General features: G+C 38.2%; 3 protein-coding genes across 3 annotated transcripts; all 3 read right to left on the bottom strand.

Moving 5' to 3' along the window:
- Positions 1–6,497: 6,497 nt before the first annotated feature.
- LOC141406401 (alpha-tocopherol transfer protein-like) lies at positions 6,498–7,760 on the bottom strand. The gene is made up of 3 exons (XM_073991749.1): positions 7,417–7,760; positions 6,977–7,349; positions 6,498–6,913 (listed from the first exon to the last, which is right to left on the bottom strand). Exons 1-3 carry the CDS (start codon positions 7,713–7,715, stop codon positions 6,656–6,658), a joined length of 930 nt encoding a protein of 309 aa, XP_073847850.1. The 5' UTR covers positions 7,716–7,760; the 3' UTR covers positions 6,498–6,655.
- A 7,861-nt stretch (positions 7,761–15,621) lies between these two features.
- On the bottom strand, positions 15,622–18,669 carry LOC141406279 (alpha-tocopherol transfer protein-like). Its single transcript, XM_073991527.1, has 3 exons — positions 16,498–18,669; positions 16,062–16,434; positions 15,622–15,975 (listed from the first exon to the last, which is right to left on the bottom strand). Exons 1-3 carry the CDS (start codon positions 16,794–16,796, stop codon positions 15,718–15,720), a joined length of 930 nt encoding a protein of 309 aa, XP_073847628.1. The 5' UTR covers positions 16,797–18,669; the 3' UTR covers positions 15,622–15,717.
- A 7,307-nt stretch (positions 18,670–25,976) lies between these two features.
- On the bottom strand, positions 25,977–27,191 carry LOC141405497 (retinol-binding protein pinta-like). Its single transcript, XM_073989891.1, has 3 exons — positions 26,866–27,191; positions 26,429–26,801; positions 25,977–26,317 (listed from the first exon to the last, which is right to left on the bottom strand). Exons 1-3 carry the CDS (start codon positions 27,165–27,167, stop codon positions 26,060–26,062), a joined length of 933 nt encoding a protein of 310 aa, XP_073845992.1. The 5' UTR covers positions 27,168–27,191; the 3' UTR covers positions 25,977–26,059.
- Between the last annotated feature and the right edge of the window lie 329 nt (positions 27,192–27,520).

The following is a 27,520-nucleotide window of genomic DNA, read 5'->3' as shown; positions in this document are numbered from 1 at the left end:
GTTTACTATACAATTATAACTTTTTGTACGGGATTATGGCAAATTCGGTGGAAAATGTGTTGGTAACAGTAAAATACTTCAAATCCATATGATGCGTTATATGGGAACCACGCGAAAACTTGGACCTAGGTCTACAATATTTTTGTTATAGTATTTGTAGGCCACTACGAGACTTTAATACAAATTTCAGCTCGATAGCTTATCTAGAAGTATTTTTGTCACACCTTCCCATGTAAGTGCCACCACTGTGCATAGACAAATAAAGTTGTAGACAACGAGAGCTTTCATTTTCTCATCCTAACAAAAAGCTTTTGCGCGTTTAGCTGGTTCAGCTTTTGCGTTTGCGTGGTCAAATCACTCGACTTCGATAATAATTTATGGTATTTTCTAACAAAATAATTGATATTTTGAATCTTTTTTTTGCATCATCATGTAGTTCACATAAAAACTCAACTAAACCCATTTATCGCCGAACAAATCTTTGCAATTTTGTTAATATTTGTTCGCATTTAATGTTTGAGTGACTTCAATAAAATCACTCAAACAGCAAAAATACATAATACGACCAGTGTTGTAAAACTTTTTTTTTCGAACAAAACAGATGAGTACATTTTTTTTTTCTTAATTTCCTTGGTCCCAGGACTCTTCGTCAAAACAAAATTCAAAATTCACTTGGGGTACAGATAAAGAAAGTGATAGGTTTGTCTGTGGTCCACGGATGTCAATGTAATGAAATAGAGAATGTAACACTGTGCCAATTCAAGATTCTAGTAGACGTAAGGATATTATGATTCTTTCCGAGCTTTCTTAATCATTATATGATGGATAGGACGTCCCATGCAAGCGTATCAGCAGTAAGATCTTCGTGATCTAGAATAGGTCCAACGATACAAGAGAAAAGATGCACCGGATTGACTCGGAGGAATCAAGACGCCTCAACATCTCAACAATTATGTGTTTATGTTCGTGTATTTCTTCACCATGGGAGTGGTAATATATCCCATAAAGCCTGTTCTGAGATGCCTTTAGGTCCGTGACGTGAAAGAGAAGACCCCTGGGCTATGAATCTCTTACATTTGCCAGATTCGCAGTCACCACATGTCATCATTGGTCGGATATAATGGTTGTTGGTAATAGGTCCAATTCCGAGACTGCTATGGTCTTAGCCGCCTCCAGGACTACTGCGATAGGGGTTATGTTGCTGCTTTCCATTTGGGTACATATAAAAAAGTGATAAGTTGGTCTGTTGTCTACTTATGCCAATGTAATAAAATAGAGATTATGTAACCTGGCAACAGGGTGCCAACTCATGATTCCAGTGGATCATTTACATGAGGAGATTAAGCTTTTGCTGTAGTGCCTGCTTGAATGTTACCGTGTTAGCAATCTTAATCAACATATGATGAATAAGACGACCCATGCATGTGTAGCACAGAGGATCTACATGATCTAGAAATAGTTGCAACGACACAAGAGAGTGTCCTTCGTTACCACCCACACACAACTTCTATAAAATGGTGCGCACGATAGCTCACGCACATCGTAACATATCTTCCAGACATATATCAGATACGAATATGGACTATATTGGTCCAATAGCCACACAAAATATCAAACATTTTCACAAAAGTCTAGTTTTTGGACAGGTTTCCGATGGTTTTGAATTTTTTGGTTGTATAGTTTTTCACCGTGGAAGCGGCAATAAATTCCGTAAAGCCTGTTCCGAGCTCTTTTTGGTTCGTGCTGGGGTAGAGAATAACACTGGACCATGAATCTCTTCCATTTGCCAGATTCGTATTCATTAGATGTCAACATCGGTAAGCTGTAGGGAATGGGTACACTTCTGTGGCGGTCCTAGTCGTAGCCACCTCCAGGAGTTCTGTGATATGAGTAATGTTGCTGCCTGTTACGCTGGAATGTTTCCAAGCGTGACTCCAAACTCGTCATAGGATTCATTGTCGTCGTCGCCAGTCCCCCAACAACAACAAACGCAACATCTCAGACCGCCTGTTGTTGATCAATTGCAACGATCTAGGTTTGCCGGATCCGCATCCACCGCATGTCAACTTCGGTGAGATGTAATGTATGTAGGGAATGGGTGCACTTCCGAGGCTGCTCTGGTCTTAACCGCATCCAGGACTATGGCGATCGAAGTAACATTGCTGCTTGATGTTCTAGAACATCTCTTCAGTTTTGTCGTCGGAATACGAAACTCCACCGCAGTCTCCCCAAAAACAATAAACGCAGCATCTTAAATCACATGTTGTAGTTCAGCACCCCGGAAATGCATCGTTCCTGCAATTCAATTCCAATGGTCTTCTCAACAAAGTCATCAAAATTGTAGACTTTATGAGTCGGTGAAATATCAAGGTCGCCGATCCAAAACTTGTTGTGACCTGTAGCTTGCAACGTATGAAGAGGAGGAGAAAAACTTGTTTTCTTTATATACCAGTCTGTGCCGTAGAGATCTATCTCGCTTAACATGGAATGTGTAGCAGTAAAGTGTGGGACTGCCGAGGTTGTTGTTGCTTAATACACGTATGTACTTACCTTAGATGAATACAATAGGTCTGCTCTGCGTTATATGCCTAGAGGAATTTAATGCTCATCATGAGCTAGGCAATTACCAGAGGGGTACATCGCTGGCTGAACAACTTGGTAGATCCACATTTTGCACGGTGACCGAAGACGTCCTACGAGGATAATGAGAGATTGCCACAGCTCGCCAGACATCACTATTGTGGCATCCGATCTCATAAATACAAGAGTTGAGGAACTTAATTTTGAAGTCAATAGGCTAGTAGGCGACGGAAAAGCGGAAAAAGTGACAAGACCATCTGAAGGATGGCAACATTGGTACAGGATTGTGGGCAACGGTTAATTAGTCTTGAACCCGTAAAAGAAATATGATGGCTGACGGCTATTACGTTCATCGGCGTGACAATAAAAAGGTACGCAATCAGCAATTTTGTAGAGCACCCGCGAGTGAATAAAATGAGCGTTCTACGCCCTATAAGGGCGCACTCAGCCGAGGAGGTACCACCACAATTTACGTTGAGCGATGTTGCATACATACAGTTTGTCAAGTAATTGTTTTCGAACCAAGAAAACTAACATTTTTCTGTATTAATTAATGAAAAATTACTGATAATTGTGATAAAAATGTCGGGTTTTTTGCAAAAATTAGTTGGACGACTTATTTAAGACAAGATAGGATGTATAAATAAAAAATTAACCCACGTAGTCCAACAAAAATTAACGAAAAGCAATAACTACATGTAATGCAAGTTGTCAAATAAATGTTTTCGAAATGTAATGGAGGTTCCAATATACCCCATATTTTCGGTAAATACTTGAAAATCAGAACAACTTAGGAATTTTATTTTTAACAGGGAGTAACTACTAACAAGTATCAACAATATTAGTCATCGAATATCCGTACTAGGAGGGTTACCATATGGACCAAGGGAGTACCAGGTCATATTACATGTAAACAGGGTCCTGTAGGTTTTAAACCGGGAATATTTGAAAACTAAGACGTTTTATGAGTTTCTTTAGTTCACTAGGTTGGATTGTCATCAACTAAAATAAATATTACCTTCAGAATAATTAAATCAGGAGGGTTGCCAGATGTACGAAAAAGGTACCAGGTTATATAAACAGTAAACGAGACCACCTGTGTCTCAAAACAGGGCACCGAAGTTTGTTGTTTCACTTAATATTAATTAAGAGGTAATAACATTTCACGAAACTATCGGAAATATCGCAGTAAGAGACTAATATTGCTTAGAAATGTATGGGGTACAGATTTCGACAATTTTCAGAAATGCCTACTACGACCTATTGGACTCATTTCGTGTACTCTTCAATACTACTCAGCATATTTTTTAAGGGAAAAATAATGCTGGCGGCAAAATAATGCTTCAATTTTACCATGGAAGCCAAAAAACTTAGAGAATTCCTCTGAACTGGCTCTAAACAGTTGACATCGGATGTCCATTATAAAATCAGAATAGACTGACAATATCTTGCATATGTATTTCTAAGCGATATTTGTACTTTTATGTCATATTTTGATTTGTTTTAGAGAATTGTTTCATCCGTTAATTCAATTTGAGTTAAATAAACAAATCTTAAGCCCAGGTTATGGATTCAGGTGGTCTCATTTACTGTTTATATAACCTGGTACCTTTTCGTACATCTGGCAACCCTCCTGATTTAATTATTCTGAAGGTAATATTTATTTTAGTTGATGACAATCCGTCCTAGTGAACTAAAGAAACTCATAAAACGTCTTAGTTTTCAAATATTCCCGGTTTAAAACCTACAGGACCCTGTTTACATGGAATATGACCTGGTACTCCCTTGGTCCATATGGTAACCCTCCTAGTACGGATATTCGATGACTAATATTGTTGATACTTGTTAGTAGTTACTCCCTGTTAAAAATAAAAGGCATAAATTGTCCTGATTATCAAGTATTTACCGAAAATATGGGGTATATTGGAACCTCCATTACATTTCGAAAACATTTATTTGACAACTTGCATTACATGTAGTTATTGCTTTTCGTTATTTTTTGTTGGACTACGTGGGTTAATTTTTTATTTATACATCCTATCTTGTCTTAAATAAGTCGTCCAACTAATTTTTGCAAAAAAAACCGAAATTTGTATCACAATTATCAGTAATTTTTTCATTAATTAATACAGAAAAATGTTAGTTTTCTTGGTTCGAAAACAATTACTTGACAAACTGTATGTTCTACGAAAAGCGAAATCACCTAAGCCAAAGCATTGGCCTCACGCGGAAACTCAATGGTAATGCTTAAGCCAACCATATTTTAGCAAAAGTGGAAAGTTGGCAGGTGAATCGTACAGGCCGATCTCCATCTTGTTGCCAGTAGCGAAGCTCGTAGAGGTACTACTCTAACCCACGATGGGATGCAGTTTCCCAGTTGTCCAACATCAGCATGGGTTCCACACATATCAGTCGAGGACTGAACCAGAACATGCCGTGCGACCAAACCGTAATTTTGGTTCAGACCTATCCCTCGATACCGTCAGACATTGAGACGGCATATAGAAGACTTCTCTCCCGCCTTGTTTGAAACGTTGGATGATCAACTACATATATGTTTGTAATTCAGAAAAAAAGGAGTTCCCAAGGCTGGGTGATATGACCGAAATTGTTTAACATCAAGCTTTCTGAACTTCCACACCCTCCAGACGGCATAGAGATCGTAATGTAGACATGTATATGTTTATACGAACTTGGCGTCGAATCCGATCGTCGGTGACATATGTGATATGTTAAGATTTATGTAGCAGTTCTCAGTTCTTTCATCTGATGGATACGAAAACAGTACAATGGTACAACGTGAAAGGCGTACTCGAAAACTACCCCACCAACATCGCAACAGACAAACGCCGGCTGCCAAGATAACACGAGTGGTTTCAGATCTGGTCGATGCAGCCGCCTTAATTCGTATGGGGCTCTAATTGATGGCAAAATAGTTGGATATCGTGCCCTGAATGCACGCTACGCTGCATTTGTTTAAATGCTCAGCTAAACCCACTCACTTGTCTCGTGCTTCTGTATGGATGCAGCCAGTCAATGTTGCAGGATTTTATAACCGAAAAAGATATACGAACGAACATATTTCGTTGCTTCATAACAACAATAATGAGCCCGATAACTTACGAATTGATTTCTGACCGATACTTTGCACATCGTTCAATTTCATCTAAACTTACATGAAGGAAAGGTCTATATGGGACAGAAATTCAAAATGTTTGCTGAAGGATTTTAGCTACATTTTTTTAACCGAACTGCCTGTAATTTGACATTTGAAGTTCGTAGTGGTAGGTTATGGTGTAGCCCCTGTAGAACCGCCTCATTTTCGGTATTTTTAAAGTTTTAGCCGCATAATATAACCGAAATGGCTAAAATCCGTTTCCAAAATAAATTATGGTGGAGGCTGTAAAAGTTCCGCCGTGCTGTTTTCACTTGTTAAAATTTAAAGACAATAAAACAGAGAGTTACTTTACAAAAAATATTTCGTCTGCTACGCACGAAAAGATCGTAAGTCCATTTTTAGAAATTTTTCAGGAAGATTTTATTATTATTTTGTTTGATAAAATTCCTTCGCGTTTGGGAGATAAATGGATATCCTTGGACTTGCGAACTTTGCTGATGAAAATAATCACATGGATAATTAAATTATTAAATAGGAATAAGCAGATTTTTATGCAAAAGAACGGTACTTTTGCTCCGCCAAATATAATTCGATTATCGTCCAAAGTTATAGGCTGCTTCTTTGCAATGTACCCCAACCATGGATGACGTTTATCATTATATCTGAACTACATTAGCTGTAGTATTAATTCAAAATATAACTTTTCCTGTGTACTTACAACCTTTTCGTACTCAAATTTCCACATTTTGTGGACTTACGACCTTTTCCAACAGGGCCCAAAACATATAGAAAAACGCGATTTCCCAAAAAAGTGGACTTACGACCTATTTGTGCGTAGCAGACGATTTATTTACAAAAAAATCAATAATTTTAATAAAAAGCAAGTAAAAATCAAACACTGTAAAAACAAAAACAATTTCCACTTAGAAGTATGAGTATAATAATGCAATCAATAACTTAATCAACATCTAATTTACGGAAGGAACCTTCAATGCCAAATAAACTTTCAAAATCAATGGCCTTGCCCGGACGCAACTTTTCATCGGTGCCCCATTCGGCACTACGCTTAAAGTAATCACGATATTGATCTAATTTCTTATCCCATTCGGCAATGATTTCTTCCACCGAACCATTTTCACCACCATATTCTTTGGGTAAATATTTCAATGGGATTTCCTTGATAAGCGAGTCCATTTTATTACCATGGACAAATAACTGAAAAAAAAAAAACAAATTTGATTATTTCGTATTCCTTCACATCTTTTTACCGCAACTTACTCTACTTTGTTGTTTCTTCGACATCATTAGTTTAACCATATTAAATACGGGTTCAAATCCTGCAATGGTATTTATAAAATGCTGGGCCTTGGGGCGCAAAGGTACAGCCTCTTCAGAGAACACTGTCATTTTCTTCATTATAGATGGTGTAAGTTGCATCAAATGAGCCAGGGAAGATTTTTCAAAATCACCAATAAATATGGCACCTTGCAGTATGGCATAATCATCTTCCAACATAATGATATCCTGCATGGCATGGACTAATCTCATTACATCTTCAATGCGAAATTGATCAGCCGGATAGACACCATCACGCATTATTCCAATACGGGGGCCATTACCATGCAATGGAGTTGGCAAAAACAGCCATGTTCTGTGAGAAAGAAAAAAAATCCATTTGCTTAAATTCCCCATAACAAAATTTCTCCTACACTTCTTACCCTGTTCTCAAAATTTCCCTATACTTAGGATCATCCACATCAATGGCTCCGAACAGCTCGGGAAATTTGCCCTTTAGCGTGAAATAACGATCAATTTTTGATTTTGTCTTTTCCATGGAATATTTACAACCACGTAAAAAGGCCACCAAAAATTGATCATCTGTATTGGCTCTCAAGTGGGGCTGTTGGCGTATCCATTCTTTTAGTGCTGCCAAATCATCATCCAAACGTGATGGCACTTCTCCCAATTCGATTGCAACTTTTTGCAAATCTTCAGTTAACGGTCTTAAGTTGGCCATGTTGGAGCGTTCCGCTGGTGTTTAATGCAGCAACTGGAGTGATTTAGCTAAAAGTTAAGCTACTACAGTTGATATTCGTAGGCATAAAATATTATCGCCGCAGTTGTTATCAACTTTTGATAATTCATTATTGTTATTGTAAAATTATGCTCAATAAATGTACTTTGCCAATATGAAGTTAACAAATTTCATCATCCCATGAACAGAGCTTTCAAAAGTAGCTATAAAATATATAGGCAATCTATGTATCACGAAGAAAATTCACAGAATAGAATCGGAAGAAAAAAGGTTGGCAATTTGAATAAGGCGCGAAGTTTATTTAACTGACAAAGGCAAAACTACTTATTTTACTAAATACTAAGTAATGCGTACGGTGGTACTGAACATTTGTGACCGTTGGTGGACGTAAATGGACTATTAATTCGAGAAGTCGAGCATACTCAATTTGTCTGTACCATTCGAATAACAGCGCGAATACTTTGCTTCTTTTCGAATGGGATAAAATACGCTCCAAATCGAGCAGATTCTAAGCAGAATCTCTTACCGTTTTTTTATTTGTAAGTGTGGGGGTATTTTCTCAATCCACAGCTGCAAACGAAACAAAAACAAATTCGTTGAAGATCACTGTTGTCAATCTGTACCAACAAAGCTACTACGAGGGCTGAACGATAACTATTTGGGCTATGAAAACGCGAATATTTACCATCAAAAACGACATTATTGTTTTCTTAAGTAGTTTCTAGCATAATTTATACACTTCTCCGTGCGCTCAACCCTATTGGCGAAGCACTTTTTCCACTCCAATTGAGACACCTCCAAAACATGGTATTGGAACGCTTTTACAACATCTTCAGGAAAAAAAATCGTTGACCACGCTCTTTTTCTTGATGTGCTGGAATCAAATGAAGTCATTGGATCCCCAGTCAGGGCTGAACGACGGATGACCCATCAATTCCACGTTTTGTCCTGTCAAACTGGCGCTGGTTTGAATCGATGTGTGAGAGCCCACATTGTCATGATGTCGAATGATTTGTCTTCTCCTGTTCGTTTTTCGAACTTCTCAGGAGAATTCAGGCAAACAAATTATAGTGTACCACCCAGAATTAACCGTCCTATATTTCTCAAGCAGTATACTCGCAACACGGCCAGTTTTTCTGAAGAAACAGGCAACTTTTTGCTTCTAAGTGCTTCTTACATGAACAACTTTTGTTTGTTTTGGCTCGTTTCGAACACCCAAATGGCCGATTCATGCTTTGTTTCAGGCTCCTAAACATAAATCCTTGATTCGTCGTCTGTGACGATCTTATAAACGTCGTTTGAAGCACGGGGATCGATTTTATGCTCAATTTCTTTGACCACTTCACAGGAGCCTTTTTTTTGAGCCATTGAACAATTTTGCTGGATCTAACGAGAAAAAAATCAATTTTTGCGGCCGGGTGTTTATGCGATATCAAATGTTAGTTAGTGGAAGAAATGCCAAAGGATGCCTCTATCTGACGGCATTTAACATGGAGATCTCGCATTATCCGTTGTTTTGTTTTTGCACAACGACCGACTTTGGACGACCCTCACGACCTTCGTTTTTTGGCGAGTGCCGACCACGGTTGAATTCATTAAACCAATTTTTCATAGTCCTATAGGATGGTTCTTTATCGACATACAAACATTTAATTTGATCGATACATTCTTGCGGTGATTATCCACATCGAAAGTTGCAAAAAATTCTTGGACGAAAATGTTCACAAATAAATTTCATTTTTTTGCAAAGTGATTTCTTCATGTCACTGTAAACAACACATAACATGGTCGTACGACAAACTGTCCTGAGCAAGTCTAGGCTAGAAACTGTTAAACTATCCAAAAACAAGTAAAAAAGTATCAGTCGGCTTTGCCGACAGAGATATACCCTCAGCTTGTGTATATTGAAACAATTTTTTCTCAAAATACGTCTGTATTTAGGAGGAGATACTAAAAGGAATGGATCGACATTGGCCGTTATGGAAGTGGATCTCCAGGCACAACATATGGTGCAATAGGGGGTTTTTACACTCTTCGGCTCTCTTTGCTCAAGAAGTATTGACTTGCCCCTAAAAAAGCTTTTACCATCGTAATTGAGGCAGCGAAAGCAAGTTGATCCAACAAAAATCAAAGTGATTTGATACCAGGTCTTAAAGTGAACTTAGGATGTGTAAAGTATAGACCAATTCGGCCACTCCCTTCTAGAGTTACCGTACGAACAATTTTTCCGAACATTTTTGATCTTTTGTGGGGGGAGGTACCTGAAGGAGTGGACCGATATGGCTTATCTTCAAACTTAAACTATATTTTGACAAGATATTACTAAGGCCCTATTTTAGACCGAATCGGCAGATCCGTTCGAGAGTTATCTTGCGCTACAACCACCTCACAGGGTGTCATAGGGTTTTTTTTTGCAACTTTCATGCTATTTTCTCAGGAAGTATGGACTTGCCCCTGATGAAACTAGTACCGTCGTATGGAGGGCAGTGAATACAAGTTGCTGAAACAAAAATCAAAGCAATTCGGGAGATGGCCCTAAATTGAACTTTTCCGAAGTTTTGTGCGGGAGGTACCCGAAGGAGTGGACCTATTGAGACCATATTGGAACCTCATCTATGTCTGGTAGAAAGTTCACGATATGTAAAGTATGGAGCAGATCGGTTACTTACTTTAAGAGTTATCGTTAGCACAATTTTTCCGAACATTTTCGAACTTATGTGGGGGAGGTAGCGGAAGGAGTGGACCGATATAACCCATCTTCGAACTTAAACTAAGTTTGGACAAAATATTACGAAAGCCAAAATTTTAACCGAATCGGTTCATCTGTTCGATAGATATCGTGCGCTCCAGCCAGCAGGACAGACAGACAGACAGACAGACGGACGGACATGGCTAGATCGACTCCAAATTGTCTGAAACACATTTCGTCCAAACATACTTGGGGTCTAAAACCATTATTTCGATGAGGCACATTTTCATCGTATCAAAGTGTATATACCCTTCTTAGCCTAAAGGCTGAGGGTATAAAAATTCAAATGGGGCCTGGCAATACGCGGTGTTGCCTAGACCAGGTAGTTTTCGTGCAGTCCTCGTACTACACACAAACACGAACACACAAATCTGTAAAAAAATACATTTATTTTCGCACTCGGTTTAGCTCTTAGAGCATGGATGAACAAGATGAGTACTCGCCTTTACGTTTTCGTACGTTTCACCATATAAATGCTCTCTTCTTCTTCATGATTGCTTAGAGCAGGGCTGAGCTCGCTTGTGTGCTAGCACACAGTCAAATTGTAAAAAAGGTACTCTTAATTTTTGTGAACCATGAATAATTAAACATTTATGCAATTTTTTCTATTTATATTTTTTAATAATTTGCATTGTGGACGATTTTAGACAGCATTAATGTTTAAAAAATATTGAAATAAGTAATGAAACATAAAGAAAAATTAAATCTTAATTCTCCCTTAAATTCCCCTCTCTCTCTCTATTTTGCTCAGACCTGTCTTAGAGTAAACTCTTACTCTACTTGAAACATTTGGTCTGTTCCTTTACAAAAGTTGCAAAAGTTGCAATCTGCTTCCATATGAATTGTATGGTGTCTGAAGTAAAGGAACGCTTTTCGAGTAAAAAGTTGTAAAACTTGAAGATTCTTGCAGGTAAAGGAACAGAGCTATTTTTGACTCCCACTTTTTTGTCACCAAGAAGTACTCGCAAGCAAAAGAGTGGAGAGTAAACTCCATGAACTTGGAGAGTAAAAATCGTGCTCTTCGACCACTTGCAAATATTTTTCTCTCGTGATTAAAATCGAATAAATATAAGCTCTGCTATGAAGAGTGCGCGATCTTCCAATACTCCCACTCTCGAGTATTTTCACTTGCGATTAAAACCGCGATCGGCTGTGTGCGCTTACTGAGACAAAAAAGCGTAAACTACAATGTAAAAATCATTCACGTTTTTGCTCTCAGCACCCTGCCTAACGCTGGATTAAAATCGAGTAGTTTAGCTTAAGGTTTAAGAATGCGCAGCCATCTAAAAGTATGTGACTGCTTTACTCGGAGACCTTCGTCCATTGTGTTCATCCTGAATAATTTAAAGGTGTTGGCGGTTATGGCTAGGTAAGATGATAATGAGGATGATGAAGTAAATATGATGTTGAGGCAAAGATGACGATAGAATGTTAAGAGTTACTGCTCTATGAGCTGAGGACGAAAAAGGATATGTTCCCGTGAGATTACCTTCAAGCCGTTTCACCGATTCTGCAGTTTTCTGATAGCAAGAATCTCAGCCTGAAAAACGATGCAGCTGCCGTTAAGCTTGTATGAGTGTTTAATTAGTGGGTTCTTAAAACAGATGGCGGCACTACACAGTGTTGCCGCTTCCACACAAAAGTGGACAAAAATAGAAGGCGTTGACCTAGGTTGATGAATTTTTGCACAAGTATTTGTATATAGCCCCCATATATATTTTCCCGATTTTGCTACAACTCAGCAAACTGCCTAAGGCTGGAATAAAATCGAGTAGGTTAGGTTAAGGTTTAAGGTTGCGCAGCCATCTAAAAGCATAAGTGACTGCTTTACTCGGAGAGCGTTGGTCCATTGTGTTCATTCTGGGTAAGTTAAAGGTGTTGAAAATTATGGCTAGGTAAGATGAGGATGATGAAGTAAATATGATGTTGAGGTAAAGATGATTATTAGGTAAAGATGACGATAGAATATTAAGAGTTATTGCTCTATGAACTGAGGATGAAGAAGGATATGGTCCCGTGAGATTGCCTTCAAGCCATATCACGGATTCTGCAGTTTTCTGATAGCAAGAATCTCAGCCTGAAAAACGATGCAGCTGTCGTTAAGCTTGTATGAGTGTTTAATTTGTGGGTTCTTGCAATAGATGCCGGCGCCAGTGCCTTCTTTCATCTTGGATCCGTCTGTGCATATTGTCAGACCGTCCAGAGGAGAAATACCTTCAGCCAATGTATCCCTACATAGAAAGATAACAGATAACAAGTAAAAAAGTATCAGTTGGCTTTGCCGGCAGAGATATACGCTCAGGTTGTATAAATTGAAACATGAAACGTATGTATTTAGCGGTTTTCAGAATTTTAGCGTATGAACTTGGATTTGGATTAAAGCTCAAAAGTTTTACGCGGAAGGTACCCAAATGAATGGTCCGACATAGTCTATTTTGGAAGTGGATTTTATTTTGGTAGTCATTCCTCTCGGTAGATATCGCGCCCACCAGTCATTTCAGTTGGTCACCATGTAATTTAGAAAACATGGTCTTGCCCACGAAAAACATAATATTGCTGTAAACAGAACCACTAGGAGTATCTTCGGTAAAATATCCAAGGGATCCTAAAACAAACCCGTATCCGCTCTTAAAGAAAAATGTTTAACATTTGTGTGGGTGGTACCCCAAGGAGTGGACCGATTTTTTTACAAAGCTTGGACCAAATCACCATAGAGGAGTGGACCTATGTATAAGCACCACTTTAGAATTTCATCTTATATTCAAAGAAATATTAGTGAACGAACACAGTATTCCATACGAGAGTTGTCGTACGGTGCGGTGGCTGGGACAGCCACTACACATGGAATTTTACAGCTTTCGGGTCAAGAAATATGGACTTATCACTCAAAAAAACTTGTTCCATCGTAATAGGGGCTTTGAGTGCAACCTGTTGTAAGAAAACTCAAAACTATTCGAGAGGAGGACCGAAATTCGAACCTGATCTATACCTCGAAGAAATATTACGACATGCAAAGTATGGACCAAATCTGTTACTGCATTCGATAGTTATCGTGCGCACATTTTACCGAAAATTTTTTAACTTTTGTGGGGGGAGGTACCTTGAAGAGTGGACCGATAAGACCCATCTCGAATTTAAACTTAGTTTTTATAAAATATTACGAAAGCTAAATTTTGGACCGATTCGGCTGATGTGTTCGAGAGTTATCGTGCGCTACAGTCACTACACATAGTTTTCGGGCTATCTTCTCATGAAGTAGGAACATGTCCCTGGAAAAATTTTACTGTCGTATCGTGGGCAGTGCACATAAGTTTTTACAGCAAAAATCAAAGGGTTCAGAGATCAGGTCTTAAACTTCACTTCTCCGAAATATTGTGTGGGAGGTACCCGAAGGAGTTGACATATATAGTTCATATTCAAACTTAATCTATAACTCGTACAAATATTACGACGTGCAAAGTATGGATGAAATCAGTTACAGCCTTCGAGAGTTATCGTGTGCACCATTTTATCCAAAAATTTTGAACTTTTGTGGGGGAGGTACCCAAAGGAGTGGGCCGATATGGCTAATTTTTTGAACTCGATTTAAATTTGCGCAAAATATTACGACTGTAAAATCCATCGGTTCATCTGTTCAAGAGTTATCGTGCGATCCATCCACTCTCATGGTGCGACAGAGGGTTTTTACAGCTTTCGGGCCATTTTCTCTAGAAGTATGAAGTTGACATTTAGCCCAGTCAAAATAGACATTGAAATAGCAAAAATTCCCACAGAGCTGAATTTTGGAGGAGAGCTAGGGTTTGCCATTAGAAGCAATGTCCTAAAAGTACCCATCGATCCCATGTTTGCAAAAAAAAAGTTATTCGGGGTCAAAGGTCAAATTTTAATCAAAAAGTGACTAAAGTAAATATTGTAGCCAGAAAAATTATCTACACGTTTGATCTCTATCATTTTTTTCGTAGAAGGAACCATTCTTGAGATAAAACACATGATTTGTATGCACTTATAAGGGAAATATGCACATATTCAGACGAACCGGCTAAAATAAGCGAAGTAAGCGGGTCTGTCCACCCAAAAAAATATAAATTTTCTTGAAGAGGGAAATTATACCTATCTTAAAAAAAAATCCAACAAAATCGGAGAGTGTTTAGTAGAGTTATTCAATTTTTGCATAAAATAGCCCATTTAACCCACATGTGTAATCGAAGGACCAACGGGAACGACCCCAACGAAAACTCTCCGATTTTTTTTCAAGTTTTGCCCGAAAGTAGGGTTTGTTGAGCTAATTACGGAAATGTATAACTTTCAAGGGTGGTGGATCCGGTTCGCCGGTTATTCGACCCGAAAGGCCAAATTTAAAAACCGGGTTAGACCCGGTTCTACTGAACCGATTACTGCAAACTGGATATCGTTTGAAAGCTTATGGAAGTACATAACACATAGTGTCGTTACTTTAACCGGTTCGCCTCATAATGTACTTACGCGGCTAATTTTTTATTTGACCTTTAGATCGCGATATCTCGAAAATGGTGTCTTTTTTAAAAATCATAAAGATCGCTCTTGTTGACAATTATTAAATCTACAACTTTTACTTTAGCCTTTTGCTATGTCTTACCATTTTTGAGAAAAATTAAAAAAAAAAATGAATAATGCCTCCAAAAATGACCTTTGACGCCGAATAACTTGTTTTGCACACATGGGATTGATGGGGACTTTTAGGACGTTTCTTCTAATGGTGAACCCTAGCACTCCACCAAAATTTAGCTCTGTGGGAATTTTTGCTATTTCCCCCTTATACGCATGTATATTTTGACTGGGCTAATTTGAGGTTCACGAAACTTCTGCACCAAAAATTGTCAACATAGGTCCATGCCTTAGTATAGCCTCCATATAAGGGTACCTCCCGATTTTTTGTATGTTTAGGGTTTTAGCCATATTGTTTTACTGAACTACCCGTTATTTGATACTTGAGGTTCCCAGTGGTCACAAAATGTCTCCATCAAAAATTGTCAACATAGGTCCATGGTTTGGTATAGACCCCTTTTAATGCTACCTCCTGATTTTCGATGATTTGAAGAATTCATTTGTTGACCGAACTATCCGTAATTTGATATTTGAGGTTTCCAGTGGTCATCGAACTTTACTTGTCATTCTTAAATATTGTAAATTTTATTTGCAAATAAAAAACTATTCACTATTTTACAAATTGTATCCTATAATATTAACATGTAACATTTAATCCACATCCAATTTACGGAAGGAACCATCAATACCAAATAAACTTTCAAAATCAATGGCCTTGCCAGGACGCAACTTCTCATCGGTACCCCATTCGGCGCTACGCTTAAAGTAATCACGATATTGATCTAATTTCTTATCCCATTCGGCAATTATTTCTTCCACCGAACCATTTTCACCGCCATATTCTTTGGGTAAATATTTCAAGGGGATTTCTTTGGTAAGCGAATCCATTTTATTGCCATGGACAAATAACTGCAAATGAAGAAATAGAATTATTTAGTCTCTTTTAAATTATATATATTCTCTCTCTTCCTCTCACTGTCTCTCTCTCAACGTACCCTGCTTTGTTGTTTTTTCGACATCATTGGTTTAACCATATTGAATACGGTATCAAATCCTGCCATGGTATTAATAAAATGTTGGGCCTTTGGACGCAGTGGCACAGCCTCCTCGGAATGTACCGTCATTTTTTTCATCAAAGATGGTGTCATTTGCATCATATGGGCCATGGTAGCCTTTTCAAAGTCACCAATAAAAATGACACCTTGTAGAATGGCATGATCATCTTCTAACAGACTGATTTCCTGTAAGGCATGGGCAACATGCATGACTTCTTCGGCTGAGAATTTATCAACAGAATAGAGACCGCTACGCATTATGCCAATACGTGGACCATTGCCGTTCAAGGGGTTGGGTAAGTAAAGCCAAGTTCTAAAACAAACACAAAAAATCTTAGTCGTATTAAATTCAAAAAACAAATTCTCTGCAATTTACCCGGTGTGCAAAAGTTCCCTTACTCTGGGATTATCCACATCAATGGGACCAAATATTTCAGGAAATTTACTTTTCAATGTGAAATAGCGATCAATTTTTGATTTTGCCCTTTCCAATGAATATTTACAACCTCTTAGAAATGCCACCAAAAATTGATCATCTGTATTGGCTTTCAAGTGGGGCTGTTGACGTATCCATTCCTTTAGCGCCGCCAAATCATCAGCCAAACGCGAGGGCTTTTCTCCTAATTCAGCTGCAACTTTTTGTAATTCTTCATTCAAGGGTCTTATGTTGGCCATGTTGTGGCGTTCTGCTATCGCTTACTTCTGCACCAAGACTGATTTAACTAAAACGTTATGCTAGGCTAGTTTACATTTGTAGGCAAGTACATTATCGGAATTGTTATCGAACGTACAAAGATACTGCATGTGTATATTCCGATAAGGTGTAATTGTTGTTGTCAAATCAATATTATTAACGTAGGTTTTAAGTCAATATCAGCAGATATAATGAAGTTATAGAATTTCATCATTTTCTTCGAAAGTTTGTTTTTCAAACAAACCTATGAACATTTTTGGCAAAGCAATTATCATAAATAAATTGTTAAGATTATTGGGCGCTAAAGACTGGGTTGCCATTCAGTTATTCTTGTAGGGTTGGGATAACGAATACAATTACATTAAAGAATTTATAAACATAATGCTCGGGTCACGCGTGACTATTTCGTGTTTGTGCCAAATATTCAAATTAGTTCATGCCGTAAGAAGAGACACACTTTTAGTTACGTTAAAGAAATTACAAACTAACCTACACTGAAAGAAAAATGCTTCGTTGTATCAATGAACGGGTTCCATTGATTATTTTTCATTGATGCTATGAAACGTTCCATTAATACAATGAAATGTTTCTTTCATGCTATGAAACTTTACGTTATTTAAAATTTAATGATTTTTGGTTTCATTGTATAAACGAAACGGATTCCATTGATGATGTAGTGAAACTTTTAATTTCTATAAATTTAAGAAAAACTAGTACACAAACAATTCATAATTTTGCGTTTTAATTTTACCGACATTTGTCGGTTACTCAAAAAATGAGTTAGAGAATCGCACTACAGATTTCGTTTCGATTTCGAAGCAAATATCGGAAATAAATTTCCCTTCCGAATTTCTCAAGAATTTTCTTCAGATTTCGTTCCGAAATCGAACCGAAATCTATCCGATTACGGTCCGACATTTCGTTCCGAAATTATGTCAACCACTTCATACAACTTTCGTTAAGATATCGTCCGAATTTTGTGCCGATTTCGTTATGATGTCGGTACGATTGGTTTGCTAGGTATGTATGCATGAATATTTGCAAAAACTAGCAGAAGCGTCTGTACACAAATTCGACTGACTCCGATTGACGTTGGTATACATAAATATTCATTCACATTAAAAATAATGCTATTCTCAGTTGTTCTTTGTTCTTGTTTGTATTATTGTTCATTGAATTCCAGCTGTGGTTGTGTGTGTGTGTTCAACAAGCAGAAAACACGTGTAGGCAAAACTACTCTTCTCTTTGCAAAACAACCACCGCTTGCTTAGCTACATCCAACGATGTTCAAGAACATTGTTTTAGTTTGCGCTATACCACAATCAATTGTGGATGAAAAAAAGTTATTTTACGTCTGGTATTTTCAACTTTAAAAAGTGTGATGTGTTTAATATGAAAAGAAAATGTAAATATTGTGTTTTGTGTGTTCAGTTGTCTTTTTAAGTGAATTTGCATTTATATTTTTTCTTTGTAATGGAAGCATTCAATACAAAATCTAAAGACAAATAGAATGACGGAGAAACTGTTATCATTGGACAGCGAAGCACCTCTCACTTAGAAAAAGAAAATATTGTATCCTAACAGCGTGGACGTACTCAGTGGATTGCGCATAGTTTGCTGTCCAACGGCAAAAGTTAGAGTTAAGTTAATGTATAGAAACCCAGATAAATTAATAAAATTTCTTATGTTTTTAAATTTTGCTTACAGATGACAACGCCCAAGAGGATAATTAACTTCGCTGAAAGTAAGTATGAAGTGTTTAATAATGTGAAATGAAAATTCAAATATTGGTTAAACTATTTCTTGAAGTTTTTACGTGTTTGTTTTTTTTTTTCAATTTTAATTTATATTTGCAATAGAGATAAAAAAAATAGAAAATCTAATGAACAGTGGAATTACGGACGTACACAGGGGATGACTCAGCGGCAAAAGTTGTAGGTAAGTTATTGTTTAGAAAACCAGTTATTTTGTTAACAATTTGCTTATTCTTTCAATTTTACTTACAGATGACAACGCCCAATACTATCATTAATGTGGTTAAAACCTGAGGAATTAAAAATGACTTGTTGTATTCATGGTCAAAAGTAATTGCAATAAAACGAAATAAACATAGATATTTCATTGCATTAATGAAGACAATGAAAGTATTTCATTGTATTAATGAATAAGTTTCAGTGCATTAATGAAAAAGTTTCATTGCATTAACGAAATCGTTTTATTGCATCAATGGAAATGTTTCATTGCATCAATGAACAAATTGGTTAACTTTACTTCAATGAACCTTTTTTTCATTTATTCAATGAATCTCTACGTTGGTTCAAAATCAATGACATTTTTCATTTTTCTTTCAGTGTAGGTGGGCCACTACAGAACATTTATCCCATAACCAAATCTCATGGCAATAGAGTTGTGTAGTTCCGGAACGAACTAGTTCCAAGGATCTATTCCGGACAAGGAACTGTTGCAACTATATCCAGCTCTTGCAATTATATAGTTCCTTTAGTTCATATAGTTCCTTTCGCTCTTCTTGTTCCTATAGTTTAACGCATACATCGATCTTTCTTCTTTGCTGTTTATTCGCTGTAATTTATTTATTTTTATGTCAATTCGTCCACAAAACGATAAAAAATTTCGGTCTTGGGAAGACTTGGAACGAAGGAAATAAAAAGAACAATGAAATAGGGCGATTCGGTGAACTATTTACATCTCGGAACGAAAAGAACTATGAAAGAGAAAGATTAGTTGAACTATATCGGTTTCTGAAATATTTAGAACGAATATAAAGAGAATGATTCGTTGAACTATATCTGTCTCAGAACTATTTGGAACTATATTAAGGAATTAGTTGCTTTTGGGAAAAGGAACTAGATTGCACAACTCTACATGGCAACATTCCAATCCATACATTAGTTCGAGTGGTATTTGTGTCTTGTGGAGTGGACATTTTGTTTGGCGAGAAGTGAATTTGAAGCTAAACTGGTTACATAAAATATTTAAAACTAACATTCAAGCAAATCGGAAGTTGTTCGTGTCACGGGTGCCTCTTCCGTGATTTCGACTGATGTGGATTTGTTTCTAAGTTGCTTACATAGTCCAAAATAGCATCCCTGGACCAATATTAATTCAATTCATATGTTGTATGCCTATTCCGTGATTGAGCCTATTTGTTAAATATGACCACAGAGAAAAGACCAAACTTTTCGTCTGAATAATGAATCGGGCTGAAAAAAGCGATCAAAAAATTTCCCCACTACAATTACATTAAAAAAATACAGACTTACCTAGGTGGGCCAATACAGAATATTTATTCCATATCCAAGGGCAAGATTTGAATAGAATAGCATCAGTCTTTTGATGGGGACTTTTGTTTGGCGAGACCAATATAGAATTAAATCTGATATTGTTCGTGTCACGCTTGCCTATTCGGTAATTGTACCAGTTTTTAAATCTGATCATGCCGCGAGAAGAGACCAACATTTTCTTCTGAATAATTAATCGGACCTTTTTTCACAAGATTTATACTTATTTACATAAAATTTACTGTGTTCCTGGCTACGCCCATGATAGTAGACTTTACATTAAAGCTTTTTGCATTATTATGATTTATTTGACGTATATCCAATGGAATTCCCGATATAAATCCACTGAATTTATTTAAGCCAGTACCATGTAATATTACTATTAGATTTCCCGAAGAGCTGAACACTGCGTAACCACCGAAGAGAAAAAAGAGCCTCTTACCTTCAAATGTCCCGAGTAAATCTTGTCATGCAGAGGAGACTGTCTCGAAAATACTTCAGCAGACGGCCACACAGTAAGCTAGGCCATGAAGAAGGTGAGTCCTGTCACTGAATCGTAAGGAAATACTTGGGATATTGAAAGGAAATACCGGATCTTTCAGAGGAGGGAAGTGATCGCGGATAAAGAAAATCAGACGCAATCAATTTATACCAAAATATAATACAGGAGCATCGCAAAACTACCAGGAGAAAAGAAGCAGCGAAAAGCAGAACACTGCGAAAACATCGAAGAAGAAAAACAGCTTCCTACCTCAAATGGCCCGAGTAAACTTCGCCAAGACCAACACTGTATCTAGAATCCTATGGTAGAGTGCGAAAAGTGAGCCCGGCGTCACATAAAGAAGGTGATCCCAACCATTGAATCTTCTTTAACGACTGGGAATTCTGAAAGGAGATCCTGAAACCATACGAGAAAACCTTCAAATGTCCGTAATAAACCTCGCCAAGACCTATACAAAGGAGAGTGTTTCGAGAATCATTTCCTTTCCAACCACTGAATATTCTGGAAAGACTGAGCATTCTGAATGGAAATCTCTGACTTTTCAGATGATCGCGGAGACGGGAAAGGGCGTGAACCAATAGCCATCAGCCGCAGCAAGCTTAAGGGGGCCTATTAATGTTCCACTGACGAGCAGCATTGAAGCTCTTTTGGGAAGGTGGCGAAGAAAATTTGGTGAGAAAGCATGAATTCCCTAACCAGACCAAAGCTGAGGTGTATGTCAAGGGATATGGCTGCAAATTCGAAACGGAACATATGCTCGAAGTCTTTGGCAATCAAAACCAGAAAATTGATGTGAAGAGATGGGAGGTATTCCACAGTTGGTCCAAATACTAAAGTCATGACGTCTCAAATGCCGTTAATTTCAAAGTTGATAGGGCAAGAACCGGCGACGACAATGATGCCAAACATAACAGCCAGGAGGTTAAATCCCGAGCGACGCACAATTGTCAGCCGAAATCATCAGCGACTACCACAAAGTCGGTTTACGGGAGAACTTATGATTGAGATCATCCAGAAAAAAACCTCCAAGAGAGTGAAACGGCAACTGAAGCCCTGATGGAGAAAATTAAAAAGGATATATACATATTGACTTAATCAATGAACCTTGGTATGTAGCTAACGAGATCTCCATATTTGTCAACATCGAATGCCACTGTATCGTCTATTGGATGAGGTTATTCACCTTCATTGGCGTGAAATTGTCACTGAAGCCCTGACGGAGAAAAGTTAATATACATATTGGCTTCATCAAGGGACTTCGAAAGTCTCTAGACTACACCACATACATAACAACTTTTCTACGCGACTCAACAAAAACGTGTTTTTCATTTCTCTCCAGAGTTGTCAATGTTGGGCGCCACTGTACTGAAATTACCAACTTCGTCGGAACTACAGCGGCTGGTGAGGCGAGCAAAACAAGCAGGTAACGACGTACTAGTAGGTAGTGATGCAAACTAACACCACATTTCTTGGCATAATACTAATACAAACAAAAGGGTTATTGGTCCCCGAAACTTCCCCCGCACAAACGTTTTATTATTTTCCATACTTCTCTAGATAATGGACTGAATCCCGCCAAAATGGTAGTCCTGTAATATAGGACATATCATGTTTTTTTGTGGTTGATTGGTTCTATCAGCAGAATAATTAGACCCACTGTGTATGTAGGTATCATACACACGAACGCCCGCTGCTTATATACAGTGGATGCCAAATATAATAACTAGAGGGTTAAACCGACGTGCGACACACAAGAGGTAGCTAAAAACCATCAGCGACTCCCAAGAAGACCGTTTACTGAAAATCTAGGAACCTTGGATTGTACCGAAATGATCAACGGCAGTACGGCGACTTGACGAGAATCAGTGTAATGTGCCACGAAATCTTATATTTGCTCTCCAGAGTTATCAACAATGAGCGCCACTGTACTGCAACAAGGGAATGGAAACATATACCTCGTGTCGGTATACTGCCGTTTGACTAGCCTATATACCGCCTCCGTCGATTACTGCAACGGCAGGAGACCAAACCAAACAGATAACGAAAAACTTGTGGGTAGTGATGCTAACTCGCAGCACATTTCTTGGGGTAGTAGGGCGTAACGACGACGACGGCACGCTAGTTTTCGTCTACACCCATTGTCAATGTTATATTTATTTCCCAACCGAACCTCATAGCTGTTTACTAAATAGTTCAAGTGTTAACCGTGAACTTAACACTGATCGATCGACTCAAGCCACACATAAGATAACAACTGGTAAGCTTGAATTGCATTTATGTAATGGGTAATAGGTACCACGTGGTTTTCCTATGAAAGGTCTAAAAGAATTACAAGAGGGATCAGTCGGCGTTCAAAGCAAACCAAAGTAACAAGTGCGCGAATTTAACTGAAGCTTTGTTCCTTTACTTTTTAATGGTAAAAGTGGTAAAAGAGAAAAGTGTCAAAATTGCTCTCTCATGGACATTTTTACCAGAAAAGTAAAGAACGGAAAAATTGTACATCAGTAGTGCGATTATCTAACTCATTTTTTGAGTTAACGACAATTGTCGGTAAAAATAAAATACTTATAATTTCGGTAATTACCGATGTTTTTCGGTAAGTTAGCGACGAATAAAAAGCAGTAGTAAAGTTCTACCGATAGCAAGAGTGTTGTCAACTTTTATTTGAACTTTTCATACATAATTTTGCGTTTTAATTTTACCGATTTTTGTCGGTAACTCAAAAAATTTGTTAGAGATAGGGATAGGTAGTGGAAAGCAATAATCGATTTTTTCGACTTTTCGATTTTGGTCTAAAACTAAAAATGCGCTTTTTCGGTCTTGCGATTACTTCAGTTGTCTTAGAACTCGACTTTTTCATAACCGCAGAAAATCGATTAAAATCGACTATTCGTCGATTTTCGATTTTTCTTTTGAAACTGTAAAACCGTCAAAAGTGTAAAACCGCCAAGTCAAAAATCGACGGACAAACTCGAAAATCGACAACAAGATAATCGATTATGCGATTTTCCCTCCAGACAAAAGTCGACTACGATTTTTAGATGTTTGACTGCAAAAAGTCGATTAATCGATTAACCGAAAGTCGACTTACCTATCCCTAGTTAGAGAATCGCACTACTGGTAGCAATGTAAAAAAAAAACATAAAAAATCAATTTTCGTTTTTTATTTCACAGTTTTTAATTTAGTTTTGTCAGCGTTCTGCTTTTCTTCCTGTTTTTCGTCCATTTTTCCTTCATTGTGAAATAATCGTCAAAACAAAAGTCGAAAAATTAGTTCTGCCATTTTTTACCTGCAGAAATTTGTCTGGTAGCCTGTGGTAGAAGAGAAACGCATACGTAATCTCTCTCCTCTCTCACTCTCTTAAAAATTGCTGCCAGTTTTACCACTTTTTGGGGTTAAGGATCGCTTTGCAGGTTAAAAATTGCAACAAATGGTAAAAATGGTATCCTCAGGTAAGTAAAGGAACACAGCTTGAGTAAAGTTAAGCAAGAAGTTGCAGCTAACCAGGTGAGTCAGAGTGGTGATACTTAATTCTTTCTAATTCCTTGTGGACTTCTTGAAGTGTTTGAAACTCTTGGGTCTTCTCCTTCGCGTATTCTTGTCCTGACTCCTTGAAGTGTTCGCAACTCTTGGGCCTTCTCCTTCGCGTACTCTTGCTCAGATTCTTTGAAGTGTTCGCAATTCTTGGAACCCATTCGCGTAGTCCTTCCCAAATTCCTTGAAGTGTTCGCAACTCTTCGGTCTTCTCCTTCGCGTACTCTTGCCCAGATTCCTTGCAGTGTTCGCAACTCTTGGAACCACTTCGCGTAGTTCTTCCCAGACCCCTTGAAGTATTTGCAACTCTTGGGTCTTCTCCTTCGCGTACTCTTGCCCAGATTCCTTGACGTTTTCGCATTTCTTGGAAACCCTTCTCGTAATGCTTCCCAGACTCCTTGAAGTGTTCGCAACTCTTGGGTCTTCTCCTTCACGTACTCTTGGCCAGATTCCTTGAAGTGTTCGCAACTCTTGAAACCCCTCGCGTAATCCTTCACAGACCCCTTGAAGTATTTGCAACTCTTGGGTCTTCTCTTTCGCATATTCTTGGCCAGACTCCTTGAAGTGTTCGAAGCTCTTGGATCTTCTCATTCTCGTACTCTTGCCCAGATTCCGTGAAGTGTTCGCAACTCTTGGAAACCCCTCGAGTAATCCTTCCCAGACTCCTTGAAGTCTTCGCAGCTTTTGGGTTTTCTTCTTCGCGTACTCTTGTCCAGATTCCTTTAAGTGCTCGCAACTCTTGGAACCCTTTCGCGTATTCTTGTCCCAGACTCCTTGAAGTGTTCGCAACTCTTGGAACCCCTTCGTCTAATCCAGACTCTTTGAAGTATTCCTTGATGTGTTCGCAACTCTGGGGTCTTCTCCATCGCGTGTTCTTGCCCAGACTTGAAGTGTTCGCAACTCTGGGGTCTTCTCCTTCACGTGTTCTTGCCCAGACTCCTTGAAGTGTTCGCAACTCTTGGAGGTCCTCCTCACGGAATCCTTCCTCCAGGTCTCTCGCGAAGCTTACAAAGAACTTATCCAGGTCTCCCCTTTCACATTCATATTCGGAGAACTTATCCAGGTCTTCCACATAGCCCATCTATTCGGAGAACTTATCCAGATCTCTACGGAGGACCAGGACAGTGGAGGTGAACTTATCCAGGTTACCTACGAGGCCAATATAAACGGGGAACTTATCCAGGTCTGCCACGCAGTCCATATCCGGAGAGGACTGGACCGGCGACGAAGAGCTGTTACGTGAAATTAGCCAGGTCACCCCGAACGAGCGACCGGAACTCGTCTTTTTGTTTTACTACTGAACAATTTATAGTTGTGTACCTCTTAAAGAAAACCCAATAATAAAACCAATAGTTGAGTAAAACACCAACAATAATCCCGTGTTATAACTCTCTTTCCATGGACCCATGCGAGCTATCCAAGCAACCGAAGGGAACTTGCCGTTACAACGGTAATATGGGGCGGCTTCGACAGCTCCGATTTTATTAATGCTACATTAAGATCGTCCAAGGGAATGTTGTACTTTATCGATGATCTATAATTTTCCCTTTGACGATCCTCATGTATCGAACTAAGACAAATAAAAGGTGCTATGGACCCGGAATGTCCTAATATTTAGGGCCACTCCTTCATACATTTCTTGCATTAAATTTTTTTAATAGTCCTTGCGGTATAATTTTATTCTCAGCACTTCTTTCTTTTTAGTCCATAAACGCATACAAATTTACACTGGAAAAGACCAAGCCATCATCTGTCACCTGCGAAGATTCTATTTACTTTTAAAATTAGGCATAAGTTAATGGTGCATTTAGATCCGCCACTTTTGTTACAGTTTTTTACTCATAGCTGTCGCAAAGCCGACTGATTCCTTTTTAAATGTTTTTTTTTTTTTAAATTTTTATTGTCCGATTAATCAACATCCAATTTACGGAATGAACCATCAATACCGAACATACTATTAAAATCAATGGCCTTGCCGGGACGCAACTTCTCATCGGTACCATATTCGGCATTCTTCTTAAAATATTCCGCATATTGATCCATTTTCTTTTCCCATTCTTGCATCATTTCCTCCACTGAACCATTTTCACCGCCATATTCTTTGGGTAAATATTTCAATGGAATCTGCTTGGTCAATGAGTCCATTTTATTGCCATGAACAAATAACTGCAAAATCATGCAAAACAAAGAACAAGTTAAACATTTAGTTTTTTTACGATAAGATCGATCGGCCATTATAATAACCTTCCCAATTATGGGATCATAAACACCACTTACCCGACTTTGTTGTTTAGCTGATAACATTGGTTTTACCACATTGAATATGGGTTCGAAACCACTGGGAGTATTAATAAAATGACTTGCTTTTGGGCGCAAGGGTATGGCTTCTTCGGAAAATACTGTGGCCTTTTTCATTAGCGATGGTGTCCATTGGAACATGTGGGCCATGGTGGCCTTACCAAAATCACCAATAAAAACAATGCCGTGTATATTGGCATAATCGTCTTCTAGCAGAGCTATCTCCTGCATGGCATGGGAAACTGCCATTACTTCCTCCATGGTGTATTTTTCCGGGGGATAGAGGCTGGAACGCATTACACAAATACGAGGACCGTTGCCATTTAGGGGAGTTGGTAGATACATGAACATGCTAATAAAAATAAGAACAAAAATCTTAAGAATAGTTATGGAAATTTATTTTCCTTTTCACCTACCCCAATCTTAAAATTTCCCTGAACTTAGGATCACTGACATCGCTAACACTAAACATTTCGGGAAATTTACTTTTCAATGTAAAGAACTTATCGATTTTTGATTTCGCCTTCTCCAAGGAATATTTACAGCCACGTAAGAAAGCCAGTAGAAATTGATCATCGGTATTGGCTCTGAGATGAGGTTGCTGAGCAATCCATTCTTTAAGTTTGGCCAAATCTTCAGGTATACGTGATGGCACCTCACCCAAGAGTTCAATGGCAGCCTTTTGTAATTCTTCACTTAATGGTCTGATTTGTGCCATGTTGTTCAATGAACGTCTGTTTACTTAGTGCAAAATTATGCTTTAACATAACACCGAAGATATGCCAAACCTTTTGCTCTAATCTTTATATCTCTTCAAGTTTCGTTTATTAACTTATTGATATGGATATGTATTGTTTAGATTAACATTAGGTGTGTTTTATTTTAGTAGGGGTGCGATATGTTCATAACGTTCATGAACCTTCACAAGGCATTGTGGTCCTGCATAGGAACACCACCCCCGGCACCGCTTTCGCATTACTTCGGGGTGGCATTTATTAACTGGTCTAACAGTTCACATTTTTTAGGGTAAAGGAAGCGATCTAACCTAGGAGGGGTTACAAGTAACCTGTC

The sequence above is a fragment of the Musca autumnalis genome, unplaced genomic scaffold (genome assembly GCF_047663935.1).
Source record: "Musca autumnalis isolate F117 unplaced genomic scaffold, ASM4766393v1 scaffold_5, whole genome shotgun sequence".
Lineage (NCBI taxonomy): Eukaryota > Metazoa > Arthropoda > Insecta > Diptera > Muscidae > Musca > Musca autumnalis.
This window is presented reverse-complemented; position numbering and strand designations above follow the sequence as displayed.

What these genes read in the sequence shown, in the direction of transcription:
- LOC141406401 (XM_073991749.1), bottom strand. Translation starts at nt 7,715, where the DNA reads ATGGCCAACTTAAGACCGTTAACTGAAGATTTGCAAAAAGTTGCAATC. An exon ending in AGGGAAATTTTGAGAACAGG is followed by an intron (nt 7,350 to 7,416) that starts GTAAGAAGTGTA and finishes TCTTTCTCACAG; the next exon opens with AACATGGCTGTTTTTGCCAA. An exon ending in CGAAGAAACAACAAAGTAGA is followed by an intron (nt 6,914 to 6,976) that starts GTAAGTTGCGGT and finishes TTTTTTTTTCAG; the next exon opens with TTATTTGTCCATGGTAATAA.
- LOC141406279 (XM_073991527.1), bottom strand. Translation starts at nt 16,796, where the DNA reads ATGGCCAACATAAGACCCTTGAATGAAGAATTACAAAAAGTTGCAGCT. An exon ending in AGGGAACTTTTGCACACCGG is followed by an intron (nt 16,435 to 16,497) that starts GTAAATTGCAGA and finishes TGTTTGTTTTAG; the next exon opens with AACTTGGCTTTACTTACCCA. An exon ending in CGAAAAAACAACAAAGCAGG is followed by an intron (nt 15,976 to 16,061) that starts GTACGTTGAGAG and finishes CTTCATTTGCAG; the next exon opens with TTATTTGTCCATGGCAATAA.
- LOC141405497 (XM_073989891.1), bottom strand. Translation starts at nt 27,167, where the DNA reads ATGGCACAAATCAGACCATTAAGTGAAGAATTACAAAAGGCTGCCATT. An exon ending in AGGGAAATTTTAAGATTGGG is followed by an intron (nt 26,802 to 26,865) that starts GTAGGTGAAAAG and finishes TATTTTTATTAG; the next exon opens with CATGTTCATGTATCTACCAA. An exon ending in CAGCTAAACAACAAAGTCGG is followed by an intron (nt 26,318 to 26,428) that starts GTAAGTGGTGTT and finishes ATGATTTTGCAG; the next exon opens with TTATTTGTTCATGGCAATAA.